General features: G+C 36.3%; 4 protein-coding genes and 1 pseudogene across 7 annotated transcripts; 1 reads left to right on the top strand and 4 right to left on the bottom strand.

The window, feature by feature from the left end:
- Positions 157–2175, bottom strand: LOC18600486 (dormancy-associated protein homolog 3). Of its 2 annotated transcripts, none has more exons than XM_007030957.2 (3): positions 1943–2175; positions 1497–1655; positions 157–561 (listed from the first exon to the last, which is right to left on the bottom strand). In XM_007030957.2, the coding sequence occupies exons 1-3, from the start codon at positions 2055–2057 to the stop codon at positions 458–460; spliced, it is 378 nt and encodes a 125-aa protein (XP_007031019.2). In that variant the 5' UTR covers positions 2058–2175; the 3' UTR covers positions 157–457. The 2 variants fall into 2 exon arrangements, with proteins under 2 accessions (XP_007031019.2, XP_017977797.1); XM_018122308.1 differs by having other exon boundaries at positions 157–554.
- On the bottom strand, positions 4019–5888 carry LOC18600485 (50S ribosomal protein L18). The gene is made up of 2 exons (XM_018120713.1): positions 5741–5888; positions 4019–4548 (listed from the first exon to the last, which is right to left on the bottom strand). Exons 1-2 carry the CDS (start codon positions 5877–5879, stop codon positions 4202–4204), a joined length of 486 nt encoding a protein of 161 aa, XP_017976202.1. The 5' UTR covers positions 5880–5888; the 3' UTR covers positions 4019–4201.
- LOC18600484 lies at positions 10317–12119 on the bottom strand (annotated as a pseudogene).
- LOC18600483 lies at positions 12638–14618 on the bottom strand. Its single transcript, XM_018122259.1, has 3 exons — positions 14373–14618; positions 14176–14266; positions 12638–13061 (listed from the first exon to the last, which is right to left on the bottom strand). Exons 1-3 carry the CDS (start codon positions 14440–14442, stop codon positions 12926–12928), a joined length of 297 nt encoding a protein of 98 aa, XP_017977748.1. The 5' UTR covers positions 14443–14618; the 3' UTR covers positions 12638–12925.
- LOC18600482 (serine/arginine-rich splicing factor SR30) lies at positions 15521–20731 on the top strand. 3 transcript variants are annotated; one of them, XR_001928203.1, is made up of 15 exons: positions 15521–15683; positions 15980–16068; positions 16373–16438; positions 16526–16600; positions 16705–16807; positions 16891–16937; positions 17356–17413; positions 17773–17822; positions 17954–18010; positions 18090–18205; positions 18294–18392; positions 19500–19589; positions 20159–20192; positions 20295–20390; positions 20498–20731. XR_001928203.1 is itself a non-coding variant. In XM_018121949.1 (14 exons), exons 2-14 carry the CDS (start codon positions 15985–15987, stop codon positions 20510–20512), a joined length of 900 nt encoding a protein of 299 aa, XP_017977438.1. In that variant the 5' UTR covers positions 15523–15683; positions 15980–15984; the 3' UTR covers positions 20513–20731. The 3 variants fall into 3 exon arrangements, 1 of the variants encoding a protein (XP_017977438.1); XR_001928202.1 differs by having other exon boundaries at positions 19500–20192; XM_018121949.1 differs by lacking the exon at positions 19500–19589 and having other exon boundaries at positions 15523–15683.

Here is a 21295-nt window from a genome sequence, read left to right as displayed (position 1 = left end):
ATTTTGTTGGTAACCCCATGACAGCCACCACCAACTTACCATGTTCTACCTTTAGCAAACAGCCACATCCGCACCCGATCCAACATCAAAAGCCCATCATCATCCTGGCTCCACAGAAACAGGAAAAGAGACAATACACACAGCATGGACGATCAATAACAGGGGAAAACAACACTGAAATCTTATTCCAACAAGTTTTTTCCGGAGAAACAAACAAACTGCGGAGGGGAAAACGAGACAAGCTCAATTTATACAAAAGGTAGCAAACTACATTACCATCTCTACATAGTTACAGCCTTTTTCCAGCCCCGTAACCGTTTTGACAAAAGTTTACACATCCAACGAACTGCTCAAAAACAGTACCAAACCTAGCTTGACATAACATTAACCTTAAAGCTGCAAACATGGATAGAAGCATTGCTTTGTCGCCGAATAAGGGGGGGAGATGGCTCATATCTCACACGTCGTAAGGAGGATGAGGGCTCCTTGGTCCAACCTCGCTGGCCTTCTCGTATGCGTCCGATGTGGACTTTCTCCGAAATCGGAACGATTCTCTGCCTCCTAAACAACATCATCCGTGTTAACAACTTATTAAACTTCAAGACAACTAATCATATTTAAACTTATACAAAATTATACTAAACTAAATTCAATACCGGAATGGTAATTAAGATCGCTTATGTAACTTATGTTCAATCCTAACCATTTGTGTAATTTTCAACCTAAAATGCACGAAAACCAAATTCGGACAATTCACTAAATTTAGGCCATATAAATCCAAAACTTTAGCAATTGTACAACAACGACGTTTACTTCAACTAAAATGTGCCAAGTTTGGTGACATATTTGTTACACAAAATAAAATCTTGAGTGATAGCTATGATTTACATCAATATATATATATATATATATAAGATGACATATTCGCTATACAAAATAAAACCTTCCATGATAATTGTGGTTTACATTTTCTTATATATATATGCACGCACGTAGGGATATTCGTGACGATATATCCCATAAACACAAGGACCCCATACCATTAATACAATTAGACCGCCATGAAAGACACCATAAGTTATTGATGAATTTAACAAAGCAAAACAACCTAGATGGACCAAACTAGGGCAGATGTTTGTATTTCTCTAAGCTTAATATATCCATGCATGATTGTACGTCAACGAGGACAAAATTGTCAACTTCCTAACTCTCAGACAAAAACACGCTTGCATTGCATCCAGCTAACATTGCATTATCATTATCCATGGAGGAAACATACAAAAACGTTAAATGACATAAATACCCTCCAAAAGTCCACTTATCAGAAAAAATATACGTTGACGGAACTACCCTTCAATAGTCCACCTATGGAGATGTTTCTAGACACAATAGTCCACCTTTCCGGGAGAGGATATCTTGGGATTTAAGGAAATAAATCAGGGACAAATTCGGCATTAAGAGCAAAAAATAATTAAGGAAGTGGGATATATTATTACCGGAAAAAGGAGATACCGGAGGAGTAGACCCGGCTGGCGAAACCGGAGGCGATCCGTTCTGATAACCCGGCGGTTTTACTATCATAATACTACGTGTCACTCTGGTAGCTTCCTCCGACGTTTCATCACCGTACGATCTCACACTCCCACCATCAGATTCTGATCATTAGATCACCAAACCACAACTTTAAAAAATAATCACGAGAAATTGTAAATAAAATTGTAAACGTCTGATCAAAATAATAAAATTTCATTTCATAACAATTCTCGCTTTATTAGTAGCTGCTCGTCAGTTCGATTTACAACTTTCAATTACTTTTGGTGACTATTTCGATTACTTTTAGTGAGACATTTGTTGTTTATATATGGCTAAAGCGCGCCACGCCGCCACCGACGAAAGATAGCAAGAGGTTGGGGAAGAGAGGGGAGGGGGGCCTAAGGCGTACCCTTGGCGGAGCTAGGCCGGAAAGTAAAAGTGGAGTGCTTTCGGAGCTTGCCGAGGCCGTTATCGGGTCGGGGACCCGCAACGGTGTCGTCCCACAACTGGTCCAGTAGCCCCATATGGTCGGAAGCTAAGCAGGATATCGGCGTATTTTAGCGGATCCGGCGTATCTCAAGATCCTTCTTGTTTAAAGAAACTAGATAGCCAGGATAGAGAACGCCTCGAAAGGAGTGACGTAGATATTTAACGACCAAATGAGGCGGGGAGGGGGTTAAAGGTCGAACAAGTTATCACAAATCTGGACCGTCGACTTGAATCTAAGAAAAAAGTAGTTACGTGGCAAACGGATCGAGGAGCACGTGGTTGAGGATAAGATCAGGTGTGACAGGTGGGACCAAAAAACTCGGAGATCTTAGGAGTCAGGGCCTGTCACGTGACCGGGGCATCTTTTAAGAATGGCCGAAAGAACGAAAATACCCCTGACTTTATCCAGCTGGATCGTAAACGGTCAGGCTTTTTGGAGGAAATTACGAGGGTGACCTAACTAGATTCTCAGCCGCCGTTGTGATATATTGTTATATTTATCACGAGATAGTAGTACAATCTTGAGACAATAATTAATCCGCTCTTGTTATATTAATCATGAATAATTAACACAGTGATTAGTCACACTAAACTGCTTCTATTGGACTGCTTTAAAAGAGAGCAATGGCCCAAATCATTTGATTAAGAAACTTTGATGGGGAAATTATGGTGACTTTTAACTTAATCACATTATTAAAATGGGGTTGCCGAATCGGTTTTCTTTTGATTACTTCCTCTTGTCTTCCTTCCAAAGATTTAAAGTCAAAATCTTTTCCCATCCACCAAAACCTTAACCTTTACTCAACTTTTAACTTTACTTTTACTTATTTTTAAATTAGATCCAACGATTTTAGATATAACCCATTAATACGTTACCAAATTAAATAATTTTAAATTTAAAATTATCATGCTTCGTGTCTTAAATTGATTAGATTTGCTTAATTCGCATATAATACGTTTAACTTATTTAAATAACTGTCATATCATGTCTATTTTTAGAAAATGATTTATTTAACTTGTTTATGATACCTCTTTAAATAGGTAAATAGTGTTAATTATGTTTAGATGAGTTAATTGCATAGTAATCGTATCATGTCGTACATTTTTAACTCAACTTGTTTAATAATTACTAATCATATTGTATCGTGTAACATGTTTAATAAACGTATTCACATATCTATTTAAAAATTTAACCTATTCAATTAATTATATTATACTCGTGTTTATTTATGTAATTGTTAATATTTATTTAACCTTTTATGATACCTATTTAAGTAGGTAAATTGTCTTAGTCGAATGAGTTTGTTGAATTACAATTGAGTTATGTTATATAAAATTTAATTCAACTTATTTAATAAATTGTTAATCGTGTTATGTCGTATAACAAACTTATTTGCATGCCTATTTAGAATCTTGATCCCTTGAAGGTGTCGTATCTATGTTTACTCATATAACTATTAATATCATACTTAAATAAAATACGATTAAAACACGACAATACAAATTATCAAGTTTGCTTTAAATTCAAGTGGTTTAGATTAAGGTAAGATTTAGTGTTAAAAGACTTTTTTCTTTGTTTATTGAAATTAATTAAAATCTTCAAGCATCTATTTATCTACATGAATTAAAATAGTATATCAACAAATGATTAAGATTTGAACAATTACTAAACAGGTATGGATATTTTTATTTTTTTATTTTGGTTCAATGAATAGAACCAATAAGGTAACCCAACAAGACAAAGCCTAACTATATGTCTACTTCACAATCTAAAGTTCTAAACTTTTTTCCACTTTGCTTGTGATTATTACAATTACATTATCTTTATCGCAATAAAAGAATAAAGAGAACAAAAAGGTAAGGACTTGACCAAGTCTTATTCATGTTGTGGCCGAGGAAACAATTGGACTAGGAGCTTTGGATATTCAGAAGAACTGGGCCTCCAATTATAACTGGTTTTTGCATAAGAAATCAGTTCACCAATGGGAATTAAGAATGGTAGTAAGACAAGAACATAAAAACATTACAACTAAAAAAGAACAGCATTCATAGAACAGAACCAACAATGCATTTCATCCTTGGGTCTAGCCAAGTTATCATTCAAGAACATATATGAATCACCAAAGAAGCATGGGATGAGCAAGCTAAATGCATTTTTTGATTTTTTTTTTAATCTAATTTAAAGCAATTTGACACCTGCTTCCTTGAGAGAATCGATGACAGCCTTCACCTTACCATGATACTTCTGTTCTCGCTTCAAGAAAACAGAAACAGCGGGTATCTCTTTGAGCAGTAACCGTTCCCCAAGTAGCTTCCCAATCTTGGCAGCAGCTGCCACATCCCGAGTAGATTCCATGCTTGCCCTGAGGGCCTTCTCCTGTGAGCTTGCCGAAGAAGCTACGGTTGCAGTTGGAGAATGGATTACTTGGGCACTTACATACTTGTTTGTGAAATGCATCTTCAGGACATACGGCTTTAGAAATTTCGTAATTCTTGGCGGCCTAACAGGTGGAGGGATAACCATCTCTGTTCACAAAGAAAAGATTAGATCAACTCAAGCAACACCGTCATGATCATTTAAGAAGAAAATGCCACGGAAAATGTGATTATAGATTATCAAAATACTAAAGAAAAATATCTCAAATTACAGAGAAAAGAAAAGCTCAGTAGTCATATGTATGAAATCTGATTTTAGAAAGAGTAACATTATACCAAAAATTTTACTAAATTGAAAAGCAAATCCTTTGAGTTTCGAGAAATGAATTGCAAAACCCTCAGCATCCTCAGCAGGGACTTCTGACAAAGTTTTCTTAAAGTAATACGACTTTTTCTTAGATTGGAGAACGATTCTCAAATTTCTATGCCAATCCAAGAAGTTTGGCTCAGTGATCTCAGCAAGGACATCTGGCAAAGCTTTCTTAAAGTCATACAACTTTCCTTGGATTTGAGAACAATTCTCAAATTTCAATGTTAATCCAAGAATTTTGGGCCAGTGAACTCAGCAAGGACTTCTGGCAAAGCTTTCTCAAAGTCATACAACTTTTCCTTGGATTCAAGAACGATTTTCAAAGTTCAATGTTAATCCAAGAAGTTTGGCTCAGTGAACTGAGCAGGGACGTCTGGCAAAGCTTTCTTAAAGGCACACGACTTTGTCTTTGCTTCCAGAACGATTCTCAAATTTCTATTCCAATCCAAGAAGTTTGGCCTAGTGAACTTCTTAGCATCAAATATGCTACAGAGTGATACGTCCTTGCCCATGTTTCCAGCAATCAAAAAATATATATAAAGATTATTTAAACGATTTAGTGACTTAGTACAAATAAGAAACAAACTTCTGAAGAACATAGTATTACATTAGAACTTCATAGTCATTCATATTCAATTTAACACCTTATTGATAGAATTGACTCCAACTATTCCTACACCCAGCAAAACCAAATCAGGCCTGTTTCAAGCAAAAGATTAAGAACCCAATTACCTTAAACAAACATTAAGACTTGGAGGAAAAGATTTGTACAACAAAGGGCTTACAAAGATTCCTTATACTTATTCTACAACTTAATTGGTTTCTCTCACAAGCATTTCATCGAACATGTTCTCTATCAAGTTCAATGCCTTGTTTTTTATGAAATATAACGATAATCGGAACATAACCCAGAAACTCAACCAAAATTACGTATACCCAAAAACATTGTTTCGGTGTTTATATAAAGCTGACCTGGATTTGGCGGTGGTGCAGTCTCTGGGGTTCGGTTCGGGAGCTGAGGAACAATGGTTGTTGGTCTCCCTTTTCTCGTCAAAACGCAAGCCGTTTTGAACTCATCGTGGGCAAAAGTGAGTCCTACTGACAGACACATGTGGGCTTCGTGAGGCCCACAGCATACTTTAACAAAGGATAAGTCCGAATATTTATAGTTTTTAATTTTTAAAAATAAAAATAAAAATAAAAATTTTAATATTTTTTAATTTAAATAAAATTAAATTTGACTTTTTGACAAGAAATCATGTACAAACTAAAAAACTAAATACTTGAGTGTAAATTAAAATTTTAATATATTTTATTAAAATATATATGTATTATATACTCATTCATTAATATTTATCAATTTAACTGTCTAAGTTTGGTCTAACCTTATATTAGATTGGTTTAATTATATATACATATATATTGGGACTCTATCCCCTTTGCGCACCCTTCCTTTTGCTTCAGGATGGCTAAGTAGCACAGCAATTAAGCTTTCTGAAATGTGTGGTTGATGAAGACTGAAGAGGAAGTATATCCCCAAGGAAAACCTTATGCAATGGCAGCCTTGAAGTTAATGTCCAGATCCCAAAGTGAGAACCTGAATGGTATTAATCAAGGAAAACCGATGGGGATATTTTTCTGCAGGCAAGACCTGTATGGTTTCTATCTGATGCTGCAAACTATGTAAGAAAGAATAAATACAAGCAACTTTTCCTTTGTACCAAGCAACTTGCATGAGCATTCATGCGAAGGGAAAACACAGGAACTAATTAAACGTTTGTCTCCCCCTCTTCTCTCATTTTCTAAAGGTCCTTTTCACTTCCTTCAGCAGCATCAGATCAAGTTTCGAGTGAAGAGAAAAGAAATATGATGGAACCATGTTTTATAAACTTTTTAATTTCAGAACTTCTGTCTCTGTATCTTCCATGGTTGTCCTTCCAGGTGGACCAAAGCCAGACTTCAAGCATATATATATAGACTCTCTTTAGCAAGTGACAAAATCATTGTCTAAATAGTGGGGTTTTCACCAAGCCTAGAAATTTGTGCATTGCGTGTGCAAATACCCTCCAAATTCATCATATTCCTCCTCTCTCTCTCTCTCTCTCACTGTGTCAATCGTTTACACCATTGCTTGCATTTTAAGGTTCTGATCAATCTGCATTTACTGTCTCCCCCCTTATCTGGATTCAATTTCCAACACCAAAATGCCCTATCAAATTAAGCTTCCTCCCCTTAATTAAACCCCATTTTGTTTTTCTGGAGAATAAGTTAAGAAAGAAAAAAGAACCTTGGGGGGTGGTCAATTAAGCAGGAAACCCCCAGTTTTTAAGGCAAAGTGGAAGGCACTGCCACTTTGCTTACAAAACCAATCTCTTTTTTGACTGCCATTTATATAAACTCTTACGCCATCTTTGCTTCCTTTCTGTGACAAATGGGACAGTTTCCAAGTGTGTGTTTCTTTTGCTTCAGCTTCAACATGCTCCGTACACTCACCCAGGTAATAGAGATAAAGGGTGAGAGAGAGAGAGAGAGAGAGAGAGCAACAAGTCAACAATGGAAAGTACAATTTGTATGCATCACGTTGCATTGGTCAAACACAGGGAGTCATTTCTTCTGCAAATGAGCATTTGCCTTTTGTTTTTCTCTGTGAAGAATTCATCTCTTTTCTTCCTTCTTGTTACTGTACAAACTTGGATCAAATACTGTAAACCCAAAATAGAAGAAAAAAAAGAAGAAAAATTTACTACTCCTACCCTCTTTCATTGGTGTATACATATTAAAGAAAAATTTACTACTCCTACCCTCTTTCATTGGTGTATACATATTAATGATGAACGGTTAAAAAGGAACCAAGTTTTCTAGCACCTTTGGTGTCCCATTTCTCACCATTTTTCTCCTGTCTGAGACAGAACCTCGTCTGCTTGCCTGTAGCAGTTTGGTCACACTAAAGCTAATCAACATTTCTGGTCCTCAGGCTACTGTCAGGATGCAAGAAAGTGTGCTCCTCATCACATAAACAGCCCATGCATATATAATTGCAACAGTTTGGCATGTGACAGAGCTGGTCTTCCATGCAAATTCATGTGAAAGATGCTTATTGCCATAGTGCAAACTGGAGAGTAAACCTAACAAGAACTATAACATCTAACATATATATACATATACACACACTTACATACTATATCATAAATTGAAAGTGATGAATCATCTTGGCCAGTGTTTTCATGAAACTTTGATTTCTAGAGATAGGCTAACAAATGCCAAAACAACAAGAATTCACTATGGGAAGTGAAATACAGCAAAACTGGAACTCAGAATTTACCTTCTGATATCAGGTGAGGTGCACTGCAGCCACATATGAGAGAGATGAGAGAAAAAGGGTGAGGAACTCATGGTGGAGAAGGGGAGCACGTGCACAGTTCACTGGGGGAGTATGTTAAACTCGAGATAGCTAAACTAGGACTTGCACGTGCCCTGCTTCTCCAACAAGAGCTACTCACCCACTTGACAATAACCATAGAAGAAAAATTTGCCTGAGATGAGTTGGGACAGCAAGGAACTCTCGTGCATTTATATACTACAAGTTTTTGAGAGCGAGGGAGAGAGAGAAAAAGGTGAAAAAGATTTATTGAGATTGAGTCTAGAAGTGGACATTCTTTAAAGACAACCTCTCCAATTTAAGTTTTCAGGCATCTATGCACCCCCACCACCATTCTTAATGAATTTCAAATGCAAAAACAACCCCTTTCAATTAATTAACATTGCAGCATCACTCTCCCTGGTCAGAAACTTGACCAGCACTCGCCCTATCAATGAGAATCAAAGCTGTGGGTTCCCAACCTCCTCCTTGCACGTGGCTGCAACTGCAACGTGATGAAAGTGGGATTTTTTTTTCCTTTGGAAAAATGGTCCAGAATTGATGGTATCACCCTTAACAGATATGACCTTGAATTTGACACAGCCTCCAGTAAATCTTATTCTCACCGGTTTTGATTAGTGGGTTTGAGATATTACGCCCCATTACGTAATGAATTGGGTCAGTCTTGTGGGGGATGCTTCCTGCCGCCAAAATAGAGCAAACCCAATTCTTTTTTTCATCCAAATTTTGCTCGTCATGTCATCACAAATCTGTATTGAAACTCTAAAATTCTTGTTTCCCTCAGCAGTGCCTTAACTTGTTAGCCTTAAACTCGAGCTCAAATCTTTAATTAAAAGACAAAATCAAGTCGTTGTCTTTATCTAACTCCTGTCAACTCGAGTCTAATTCCTGCTTTTTGGCATTGCTGGGGAGACAATGGGAGAGAGACTGGTCCTTTGTTTTTCTTTACTGCCATCCTGTTTGGCATTAAATCATTTCAGATACTTGACGTGTTTCAAAGTAAAGTAACCCTTTTTTCCAACTATTATTAGGGCTGTAATTATATTTTTTGTCATCGATTTGAACTTTGGGTAGTGAAATTTCTCCCAAAGCTGGTTTTTTGCCTTGTCGCTCAAGTAAAAATATGTGGGTGCATCTGATGCAGGGGCTAATCTTAGATTCTCAAAACTTTTTTCAAATATATCGAATGCTGGGGAACTTGACATTTGACCAAAAGGATTGATGGCTATGAATGAAAGATTGAATGGTTGTAAAAAAAGGGGATAGAGACCTTGGCTTTTGGCATGGCAAAGACTGGATGGTGGTGAGCATGATGCAGCAAGCAGGCACAGGGCAGAGAGACCAGTGAAAGAAATTGCACGTTGGGGTTGCGTGTTGGACCTGAGTTTTTGATTAAATGGTAGACAGAGAAAAAAGGGTATTTTGTTTTCATTTTTTTTCTCTCCTCAAAGAAGTGAGTGTTGGGTTTTGGAGACAACAGGGAGACTCCCTAGGTAGATATGATTCCCTATCTTTGGTAGGAATTCACTTCCTTGCTTCACCCCCATGGTTTAGATCCCCCTATTGTCTTATAAATGTTCTACCAAGAGAAAAATAAACCAACAGAAAAACATATTAATGCTGCAATGACAACCATGTTCATTGAATATCCCTATAGAAGTTTTCCCTGGGTAAAGTTTTAAGCTTATGACATGAGTGAACTAGAGGAAAATCAAATCCTGACCAGGAACAAATTATGTAATTCACTCACAAATTTGGGATCAGACACTCCTAGAGTCTGCATTAATTGGTTGGGAAGAAAGGAAGAAAGGAAGAAAGGGGCTTGGAAAGCAGAACTAAGTCGAGAATATTCAAGCCTTTTGCATCAAAATAAACTCCATTCCAACTTTAGCCTTTCATCAGGATTGGCAAAAAACCAGTACTCCAACTTAGTTTGATCCCTTTTCTCATGGTGTTGCCCAGACCCTGATTGTAGAGTCTAGTCTCTAGATGATGAAAATCTGTAAAGCTTCCGAAAACACGCGAAGGACTGAAACTTAGAGGAGTGGCGAGCATCACCATGGAATCAGCTAAAAAACAAAGCTGAGAGAATTAGCAAATGGTCATAAGTGGAATGCCTCCAATCCTCCTTACTGATACCATTCTAAGCTTAACTACAAAATCACAATATAAAATGGGTTCAATTGGATATACCACATTCCATGATGCAATCTTTAATATCCCAATCCTTAAAAAGTGGCATTGCAAAATGTTATATTCAAAAATAAGTTTGTAAGCCCAATTGTTCAACATATTTAGCCTCAAAATAATCAAAATGAAAAAAAAATGACCAAGCAACTAGTGTTACAACGGGTCGATCCCAACTATCAGTCTTCTTCCTCTCCCTCGTTCTCAGCAATGTTGAAGTACCTTAGTTCATAAACAGCTTGATCTTTGCTGGATGCAATCACTCAGAGCCAATCCCGTACATTATGTTTCTTTAAGTATTTTTTGGTCAAGTACTTCAGATATCTGAACAAAAGTGCAGAAAGAAACCGAGGGAATGAACATATAGCAAATAAGTATACATGAGATCATATGTTCAAGCACAATGGCAAGTGTCTAAATGGTAGTGACAACTATGAACAATACAACATAGAAAACTGCCATTTCAAGACTCTACAAGCAAATGATGCTAATCAGGGAACTAATGGATGATGCTGAAATGCAACATTCAAAATTATATCAAAGCCTAACTCTGACTAAAAGATTCAGCTAATTCCCTACACCTAAAACTAAAATATATTTCATCTGAAAAGTGGAAAGGTGGTTTGCTAACTCTGCAGTATTTTAGCCACATAAACGGAATTTTGGCTTCATCAGAGAATTGAAGTTTCTTTATGTGAGTAAAGAATACTAATGGAGGGTACACTTGAACCCTAAACCAATCAGATGAGAAACCACGACTACACATGCGACACTAATGTTTATTACTCGGAGCAAACAATGCTATCAGAAGGGAAGCAAAACAAAACCAATCTCAATTTGAACAAATATAAGTACAATAGGTTAGTCAAATATCTTCCATAATAGTTTCAAGTGCCCATTGTTTTAAGCATAAAATAACAGCAAAGGACTCTCATTCCTTAAACAGTTTCACATATGAGTTAGAAACATATAATCTCATCTTAATGCAAAATAAAACAACCCTTTATTTTTTTACCTCTTGGAGAAGGCGCCATCAGCAGTGACAATGATTTTGCTCTTCTCGCGGGTGAGAGCTACAGTTTCACCGAGCGCAGCAGCCTTGCCTCCAACCTTGATCCTCTCCTGCAGAAACTTCTCCAGGGAGGCAATTTCCATGATTTTATCCTCCACCGGCTTCGAGCAATCGATAGTGAGCGTAACTCCCTTCTTCTTCCCCTTGGGTCCAGCCGCACTACCTCGACTCATTTTCAATTTATCCTACGGCAATCAGCCAATGAAGTAAAGATTAAAATCAACAAAATTTACAATAAGTCCTGTCACCACAAAAGGTGAGAATAAATTTTCTCACTTTTCCCTCATTTTCTTGATAACCAATCACATCCAATGATAAATGTGTCCTCTTTCCAATCAGCTTGTATGAAAATTTAACTATTTAAGTAGCCTATCATTGAGCTATACTCTGTTTGGTAGCTGAGACAATGCAGGAACTTGAATTACATCAAAATTTGGAAAGCTAGAGGAATTGCTCCGTTGATAAAAATAATTTAAAAAAAAAGTAAAATTCATTGATTAACCAATGGATTTTCCTTTGTATTTTCAATAGGAAAATTTTCTATCCAAATTTCCTTCATTTTCTATCAAGCAAACAGATGCAGCTAACCTCATCTTGCTAAGGAAGGGAAAGAGAGTTACCGGTGAATGAGCGTTGAAAGCTGAAACTGAAGAAAAGGCGGTGACTTGAGAAGAAGAAGAAACGTTCGATTTCCCATTTAGAATTCTTGGTGCGAGTGATGATCTGATGCGGCAGTGGTGCACCGTTTGCTGTGAAAAAGTAATGGTGATCAACGGCCAAGGTATTAAGGCAATTATTGACTTCAAGCAGTTATTTTTTTCGTTCTTTTTTAAAATTTAATGTATATTTGAGGTTCAAACTCAAAATTTGTTCAATATTAGTACTAATATTTAAGGGTTTAAAAGCCAAATTCCCTTGTTAGAATTCTAATGCTTGGAAATGCCCTTGTTCTTGCTTGCTCCAAGTTGAATGCCATTGCCTTGGTTGTTGCTGGGCTTGATAATAAAAGAAAAGGATAATTGACCTATAAATAGGGAACCTTAACCATTGTCTTCTACAGTGGCAAAATGAACCGAAACCCAAAAAATCCGAAGCATTGGGGCACATAGCCACAAAGCAATTCAGGACAAGCTATTAGATCCACAGCCCAAGGCTGCAGAACCCCTCTTAAAGTCATTCAACTATGTTCATTTTTCCCAGAACTAACACATCACAAGTGATACAATCAGAATGAAACCAACCATCCGTTAAGGGCAAACACAAAGTGATCAGTGATGAAAAGAATACTCTCTTTTCTGTAAATTCAGGTACAAGCTTTTATCTCAATCCACTTACAAGCCCCCACAGGTATGTGATATGTAAATAACCAAAAACAGTTGAAAAGAATGTGATGAGAAGGGGCAAAAATAATGCCTCTTTAAACAAAAACTTTTATTAACCCGGAGTAGGTTATAGACCTAAGAAACATTTATCCAAGTCATATCTAATAAACATTTATCCGAGTCATATGGAGAGTCATCTACTCCTTGTGAGAGTAGCTATCAACTGGAATGAACTTTGCATATTGATCAGCTTTGGGTCTGTTTCTGTGATCATAGTATTCAACCACTGCAGCACCAGCTAATGCAGCCAATGTAAGGGCTTGTGCATGCAACCTGAATTGAAGGCAAAAGACAACAAGTTAACAATGAGGCACGGTAAAGCAAATTGTAAACACCAAAAGCTATTACGAGCTCACTGAGACAAAATGCAAGGAAATTTCAAAAAAGACATAGATTATGCAAACATAGAACTTTGCAATGCATACAAATGCAGGCCACTAAAGACAGCTGCCCATAATGCTTAAGTACCATAATAATGTGAAGGAAGAGTAAAGCACAATTTTACAAGGTGTCAAACTTGCACACGTATAGCAAAGGAAGAGTAAAGTACAGTTTTCTGAGGTGTCAAACTTGCACATGTACATAGATTGAGCTATTGCCTTTGTTACCCCTTCATATCCCCTCCCCCCTTTCCACCATATCCTTTATAAGTGCTAAGACTAAGAGGTGAGGACACGACATGTGCAATCAAATTGATAGTATCATGTAAAGGTAGAGCAAAATCACATGACAAAGTGTTGTCACCACAACCTAAAAAATGCCCCTTGAAATATAACCACCACACATCATTCCAATGGTTTAAATTCTTTTATGGTTTAGAAAGACAGTTTTCTGATTCTTCCTACTGTCTGATTAATCAGATGATAGAAATCTTCTGAAAAGGATTCAGACATAACATTTTACATAACTCTAACTCCATTGACTGAAAGAAGACCTCAGAAAGTTCCCAAAACTGCGCTCAATACCAACACCATATTCCCTAACAATCAACAAGCCCCAAACAAAGCATAACTTGCATCACCAAACAGGGGTGGAGAAATTCGCCTCATCTAATCGAAACCAGCAGCAACAACAGAAATGAATCAAACCATTTACGGCCCAAAACCAAAAGTAACAGAAGAATGGCTTGAAGCCCTCTAAAACTATCAAACACGCAAAACAAAAGCTATACTTCAATAGAAAAATTAAAAATTTCATAAAATTTTCCCTTTTTTCAAGCTTTCAGTAACCAAGCAAGGGAGAAATTTCATTACTTTCTAAAACCCTTCTGCAAGAGTCCATCAAAAGATTCATTGCAAGAACATGAAATCATGAAAGAATCAAAGTTTCAATAACCCAAATAAAGCAACAAAAGAAAAAATTAAATAGCAAAAGATAAAAGATTTACCTAGCGTGAATAATCTTAACGCTGGTTTTCATGCTAGGTTGAGACCAATTGTACGCAATGGAACCCGTAATACCGCTAAGCCACAAACACCCTTCATTGATCCAAAAAGAAACAATTAAGATCCATCCTAACAAAAGAAATCCACAATTTTTCCCACCAAAAAAAAAGAAGCAAAAATTGGAAAAGAAAATAATTACCAACAGTTCGAAGCTTGTGATCGACAACCCATTCCCTTATGGATTCAAACTTGCTCTTAGATTCCGCCATATTTGAAAGAAAACAAGCCTCTTGCAGAGAAAGAGAGAGAGAAACAGAGATGAAAAGAGAGAACGGTCTTCTGTTGATTATTTTGCATTGCGGTGAGAAAGTATTTTCCTTTTATACGAAAAAGAGAGAGAAGACAACGCCAATTTGGTGACTGGCGAAAAAACTGTGGGCGGAAACCGGTCGTGCGGTGTTGGAAAATTTTGACTTGTTTTGGCATTTTGGCACATGGGATTTTATGTTAAATAATTACCTAATTTTTTCTTTTAAAATAAAATTTTATTGAATAATTCAAATTAAAATATTCAATAGAAATATATTAAATTTCAATTAATTTAGATAAATTTTTTAAATTTTTTTTTGATATTAATCAGTTAAAAATGACAATTTATTTGATTATTTTGATTAATTTTTTCTATTCAAAAGATATCTTATAAATATAAATACTCTATTTTGTGTCGAGTAATTTTCTATTTTTTTAAAATATTATTGAATAATTAAAATTTACTAATTAATTCAATATTTTGAGAATTAATCGATTCAAAAAAAATAATCTACCGAAATGAATTGAATTTGAATTAATTTAGATCCATTTTTTGGATTTTGATATTAATCATATAAGAGGGATAGTCTATTCGATTATTAAAAATTTATAATCGAACTAATAAAAAATCGACTATTAATCATATATATTTTAAGTATATTATAAATATAAATACTCTTTTTTTTTTCTTTCTCTTGGTACAGCAGCCCCAGGCACCAGTCCACCGCCGAGTCAGCCATCTGGCTCTTTACCACCACCTCTCTCCCATAAAATCTGAATTAGCCTAACGGGCCACCAGGCCCATAGAGGCGGCCTTTTCAGGCTTTCTTCCTAGGAAATTAAGCCTGGCCCAATAAACCCCGCCATGGGTCAGGAACTGGCCCTTTGCGGTAAAAAATTGCAAAAGAGAGGGGTAAAATCGTCAAGAACCTGCATCTGAAAATCCAACGGTTGAGAATCTGTAAGGCAGAAAAATCGAACACGAACACGTGAGCAAGAGACCAAATACGATGAAATTGAAATCCTTGTCTCGTCTCTTTCTCTCTCTCTCTCTCTTTCGTTTCTTTTACAACTCCTTCGCTCTTTCAAAGCCACGAGGCCAATCCCTATCCTTCGAGAGTCATCTAAAAATCTGATCCAATCCCTCTTTGAAACGAAACTTCCAAACCTCTCTATCCCCTCCTCAACTCTCTCTTCAAAGGTAAATCTTTTTTTTCTTAATTTATTTTCAAATTTATGGTTTTTAACTACTGAATTTGAGAAAAAATAATTTTTTTTTATTTGGGGTTTGTTTATTAAGGCATGTGCCGTTTTTTATTATCATAAAAATTTGTTTATTTAATTTTTTTGGGTATTTGTTTAATGATTGAAAGATGCTTGATAAAATAAAAAAATCTTTTTTTATAAGATTAAAAAAAGGGGTTTTTACAATAAATTTAGCTGAAAATATATATTGTTTCATATTATTTTTAATTTTTAAGTTGTATTTTGTTTCAGGGAAAATGAGCCGCTCAAGCCGCACCCTGTATGTGGGCAATCTGCCTGGGGATACTCGTATGAGAGAAGTCGAAGATTTGTTTTACAAGGTTTTAGTCCTTTTTTTTCTTTTTTTAAATTTATGTTATATTTCTATTCTTCAGTATATAGTAAATAAGTATATGGAAAAGTTGCTGTGAAATTATCTTCAAAATGTTTTTATTGCTTTATTTGTGAATAGTGGAGATGTGGTGTGATTCTTAGGGTGACAAAGAAGAAAAGGATTTCTTTCTATTATTTAATTTTAGCTCAAACTTTCAGTTTTGGTTCTAAATCACTGTTCAATGCACCGTTTATTATTTTATTTATTTATTTTGGGTTGGTTGCTTAGTTTTCTGTGTTTCTATATTGCAGTATGGTCCCATTGTTGACATTGACTTGAAGATCCCACCAAGGCCCCCCGGTTATGCTTTTGTTGAGGTGAGTTTTAATATTTTGCTATCATGAGGCAAATGAATGAGGAAATCGATTTTCTGGTTTCAGTATTTTAACTATGGCAAATTGCAGTTTGAGGATCCTCGTGATGCTGAAGATGCAATTCGTGCTCGAGATGGGTATAACTTTGATGGGTATCGTTTACGGGTTAGTAGTTAATCTTGCCTTGTTAATATGTTCGGGTGATAGTCTCTTTTCAGTTTAGTACTTTTTGTCTGTCTGACCATGTGTATTCTATTTTGTTCTTTTAGGTTGAACTTGCACATGGTGGCCGAAGGCCTTCATCATCAGATCGCCATAGCAGTTACAGTGGTAGCAGTAGCCGCGGACCTGCCAGGCGCTCTGACTATCGTGGTAAGTATAGCCTTTGACACCATCTTTGTAGTTTACAAACTGCTTGGTGTGTTAAGTTAACCATAATACCCCTTTATATGCAGTTTTGGTGACTGGATTACCGTCTTCTGCTTCATGGCAAGACCTAAAGGTAAGTTCATAGGCTAGTGTTTCTTCTTTAGTTTTTACATTTTTAATTCCTTTTATATGTTTAATAGTCCTTGATTATTGCCTCTCCATGTGTATTAGGAGTTGATAGAACTAAAACTTGGCTTAAAAAAATTAAGTATTGATTTGTTCTTAATAGTATAAGTAGTGTTCTTAGATAATGGAAACTGTTTGGCATATTTTTACATTTGAGAACTGTATTCCATTATAGTGTTCAGTAACTGCAAATATTACATTTAACCATGCAATTATCAACTATATCTTTCAAATGATGAAATTGCTTAAATTGTACAAAGGAATAACATGGTCTATGCATAAAGGTTTTTAGAATCCATGAAAGTAGTACGTTGGTCATTTGACCTGGTTTGTGCTTGTTATATGGTTCTTTGCTTCATGACCAGGATCACATGCGCAAAGCTGGGGATGTCTGTTTCTCTCAAGTGTTTCGTGATCGTGGGGGTAAGTAGAATCTCTATCATGTTGTTTAATGCATTAATGCCTCATTTCATAACTATCAGTTGAAATAGCTTGGATTCCTCTAAGTTCACTTCACACTGAATTGGTCATGTTGAGAATGCTGGGTCTGTGCAACCTGAGAGGAACATCTGTGATTATAATATGACAATGAATTGGAAGCTGTTGGGACATTGGACTCCCCTGTGGGTTTTCAAGCTAGATTTTATGTATTTAAATAAGAATGATGCATTGCAAGTTTGCACCTGCACATGGTTTGCTTTTGGATTTACATTTAAATAATAATATCTTGGAAAGAAATTTTATTTGAGAGTTATATTAATATTATTGCAATTTCTTTGCAGGCATGACAGGGATTGTAGATTATACAAACTATGATGATATGAAATATGCTGTAAGCTACTGTTCTTTAAACTTGCGTACTTTTATACTTTAACTTGTTATGTGGAGTCACAGTTTGTGCAGTATTGTAGCCTCCTTAACAATAAATGGCAATCTTTACTGATTTCTATTTGGACTCTGCAGATAAGGAAGCTTGATGACTCTGAGTTTCGAAATGCATTTGGCCGGGCTTACATACGGGTATGTTATGGTGCACATATAATTCTGGATCCATGCTTGTGTAACACTACTTGATTATGCATCTAATTGTTTTGTTCAGGTCAAGGAGTATGATTCGAGATATGATTCTAGGCACAGCTACTCTAGAAGTCCTAGTCATAGCCCATATAGTCGAAGTCCTAGTCGCAGCCACAGCTATAGTAGCAGGAGCAGGAGGTCAGTTTCAATTGTTTGGTGAAAATAACAATTAGAATACTTAAGTCTCATTCCATTTTCAAGTTACATTATTTGACCTGTTCTACAGCAAGTCTCCAAGGGCCAAACACTCGCGTCAATCTCCATCTGTATCGAGGTCTCTTTCACCGCGTTCCCGCTCAGTGTCACCTGCCCGCTCCTATTCAAGGTATGAGATAAGTTTTATTTTATTATTACTTCCTTTGGATGTTGTCAATGTTATTTTTCCAATGATTTTTATGTCAATTGCCAAGTGCAATTATTTCATAAGTCCCCCTTTTAATCCTTATAAGTGGATTTTTAGTGGCATTCTTGTTTTCAAAATTCTTATTTTTGCCTAGTAGTTAGGTCTGATCAGCTCAATATCGAAGTCTTACTCTTCTGCTAAAAATGAAAAAAACTTTTGCATTGGGATTTAATGCTATTTGGCTGTTTACTTTTTTTCTTTGAGCCTTTGTTTACTTTAATTGAAATACTTGATTGATACTGGATTCCTTTTTCACAGAATCTTTTGGTACATTTTTCATGCTCTTTGTGCTTAGCCTTAACCTTTTTACAATTTAGTTGTACTTAGATTGGATATCAGCTTTTGGCTTGGCAGAGAAAGCCTTGTGAACATTAGTTATTGTGTAGACACTGAAATACTTAAAAGGACCATTCCATGACTATTTACAAATAGCTAAGTTGTTGTCAAGCTCTAGCTGAATCTGAGCCTTCCTTATGACTAGCATGGCTCTGCTCCTCTAAATCCCCATTGTCAGACTTCATGCTATGGTGTTTGAAACTCCTAGAGTGTGTCCTATACTGAATGTATCAGCTTCCTATTTTATCTATTACTTGATTCGTTTGTGGTTGTCAGCAGTTTAAGACTGGTCCATTTGTTAACAGTTTTCTCTTCTTTCTCACTTACTCTTCTCATAGAATTCAAAATTATATCTATTTTAGTTTAATCAAATAATTGGATGAAGGGGTGTTGTATTTTGATCGCCATCATTTTCACTAAAAAATTATGCCTTGCAATTTTTGACTCCAATTAAAACAGAGGGTTTTGAATCTGTCTTTGTTATGCTGAATGTGAGATAATGTACTTATTGATGTCCCAGTCTGTTTGTTATATTCGTGTCCCATTCTGTTTGTTATATGAACCCTTAAACTGTTTTATAAGCTTAGACTTAAAAATATGTTTCCAAACTGGACGGGGTAATTGAGAAAAAGGCTTGCTTGGTTCGCCAATTATCATACCTTTTTCATAAGGGTTGCCTTGTTTCCTTGCTAGATCTGGCTCTTTGCGGCGATCTGGGGATTGGATGTTAGGAACTTGATGGGATGTGGTGCTCAAATGCCTGCAACTCTTTTTGTTGTTGAGGTAATTCTATTGTTGTTGACGAGCACCTCTGGAAACCATTAAAGGTCTAACAATTCTGATATTGTGATGTGTGGCGCGCAAAGAGAGCTAGACTGGATCAATATGTAATGGATGGGTTGCAATTTTAAAGCTGGACCACTTTGAATTAAGTACTTTTACTTTTGATACTGAATTCTCCACAATCAGGGAATAGGACATACTTGGGACTACTCCAACATCGACTATTTTGTGCTCTGGAATCTCTTTGAATTTGATGATGGAGAGTTGGAGGATATTCTTCATCGTTTAAGTATTTATGTCTTTCAGTGCTCTACTGGTTTTTTTTTCTCTTTCCATTTTGGTTCCATTTAGCTGTCATGACCTTCTGTAGAAAAGATCATTACTAAATGGTGAGATCATGAGTAGTGCGTAAATTCTCCTTCTGCCGGTTGCTGCTTAAGATGGGTGGTATATTCCATTTTTATGATTATGCTTACCCTGAGGTGAAAGTGGGTTGAGGCCTTGGGACCAAAAAGGTTGTAGAGGATTGTTCTGGATATTGAATTCATTGTTTCTGGAACTTTTTGCAGATCTCGCTCCAGATCCAGATCACCAACTGCATCTGTAAGTTTTAGCTCAGGTTTAGTTATGTTGATTTATGAGGGAGGTAGGATTGAGTGTTCTGCTGCCTTGGACTTTTTTAATGCTGTTCTTGATGACATGCAGCCTTGTGGTAAACATGTGAGCAGAAGTCCACTGAAAGACAGCCCAAGAAGGAGCCAGAGCAGGAGCCGCAGTATATCTCGTTCACGTTCATCATCGGTATGTTACTTACATCTCAGTTTCCAAAGATTACCCATCATTGATAGCTTCTTCCCCCGTCAATTCATCTTCTGGCTTCGTTCTAATAACTGCTTTATGGTTGACAGGTGCAATCTGATTGATGTGGATTGAACTCCAAGGATCACAAGATTTGTTTCTTTAGCATATTGTAATCCTTTCTTAGCATGAATATATAAGGATAATTTGCTTAAGAACTAGTTTATATTTGGATTTTGACTAATCAAGCGATAGTAATTTAAACCTTTTCTCAACATTATGGCTTGTAGACTTAATAACTGAGTTCTTGAACTAATATACTTCAGTCATTATCAGTTAAACCATCTGAGTTTCGTCTTTTATTGCTAGCCCCGCATTCTTAAGATTGAACTGGTTTGTAGCATTCATTCTGAAGAGAAATCTCTCAACAGATGAAATGATAACAAGAACGAATACCTTAATAGAGTTTTTCCCGACTGAATCGAGGGTGAAGTCGCTATGGGATCAGAGAACTAGTTGATCATTAGCTTTGTGATGACTTTCCATCTTAGAAGCCCTGAGCATTATTAGCAGGGGATTAACTTTCCAAATCTTTGCAAGGGGATTAGTTCGTCCATCTACCAAAATGAGGCACAATTGGCAAGTTTATGCTTGTTTAAGCGTTTTTGGGCATCTATTTTCTTCAAGAAGGCACAATTCGTTCATCTTTCCAAGTCAAAATTTTGCCAACATTTGGTTTAGACCCAAATGGCAACATGCTTCAGTCTTCTCTTTTTATCCCAATACTCCAAGGTAAGCCAAGTTGCAGGATTCAATTACTGCTAGAATATATGCAACCTACAATCATATAAATGTGGCAGTCCAGACAATATATGAGATTTATAATATTTTATTTCATCCAATTATGT

Source organism: Theobroma cacao, chromosome 5 (genome assembly GCF_000208745.1).
Source record: "Theobroma cacao cultivar B97-61/B2 chromosome 5, Criollo_cocoa_genome_V2, whole genome shotgun sequence".
Classification (NCBI taxonomy): Eukaryota; Viridiplantae; Streptophyta; class Magnoliopsida; order Malvales; family Malvaceae; genus Theobroma; species Theobroma cacao.
The sequence above is the reverse complement of the archived record's forward strand: the minus strand, read 5'-3'. Positions and strand labels throughout refer to the sequence as shown.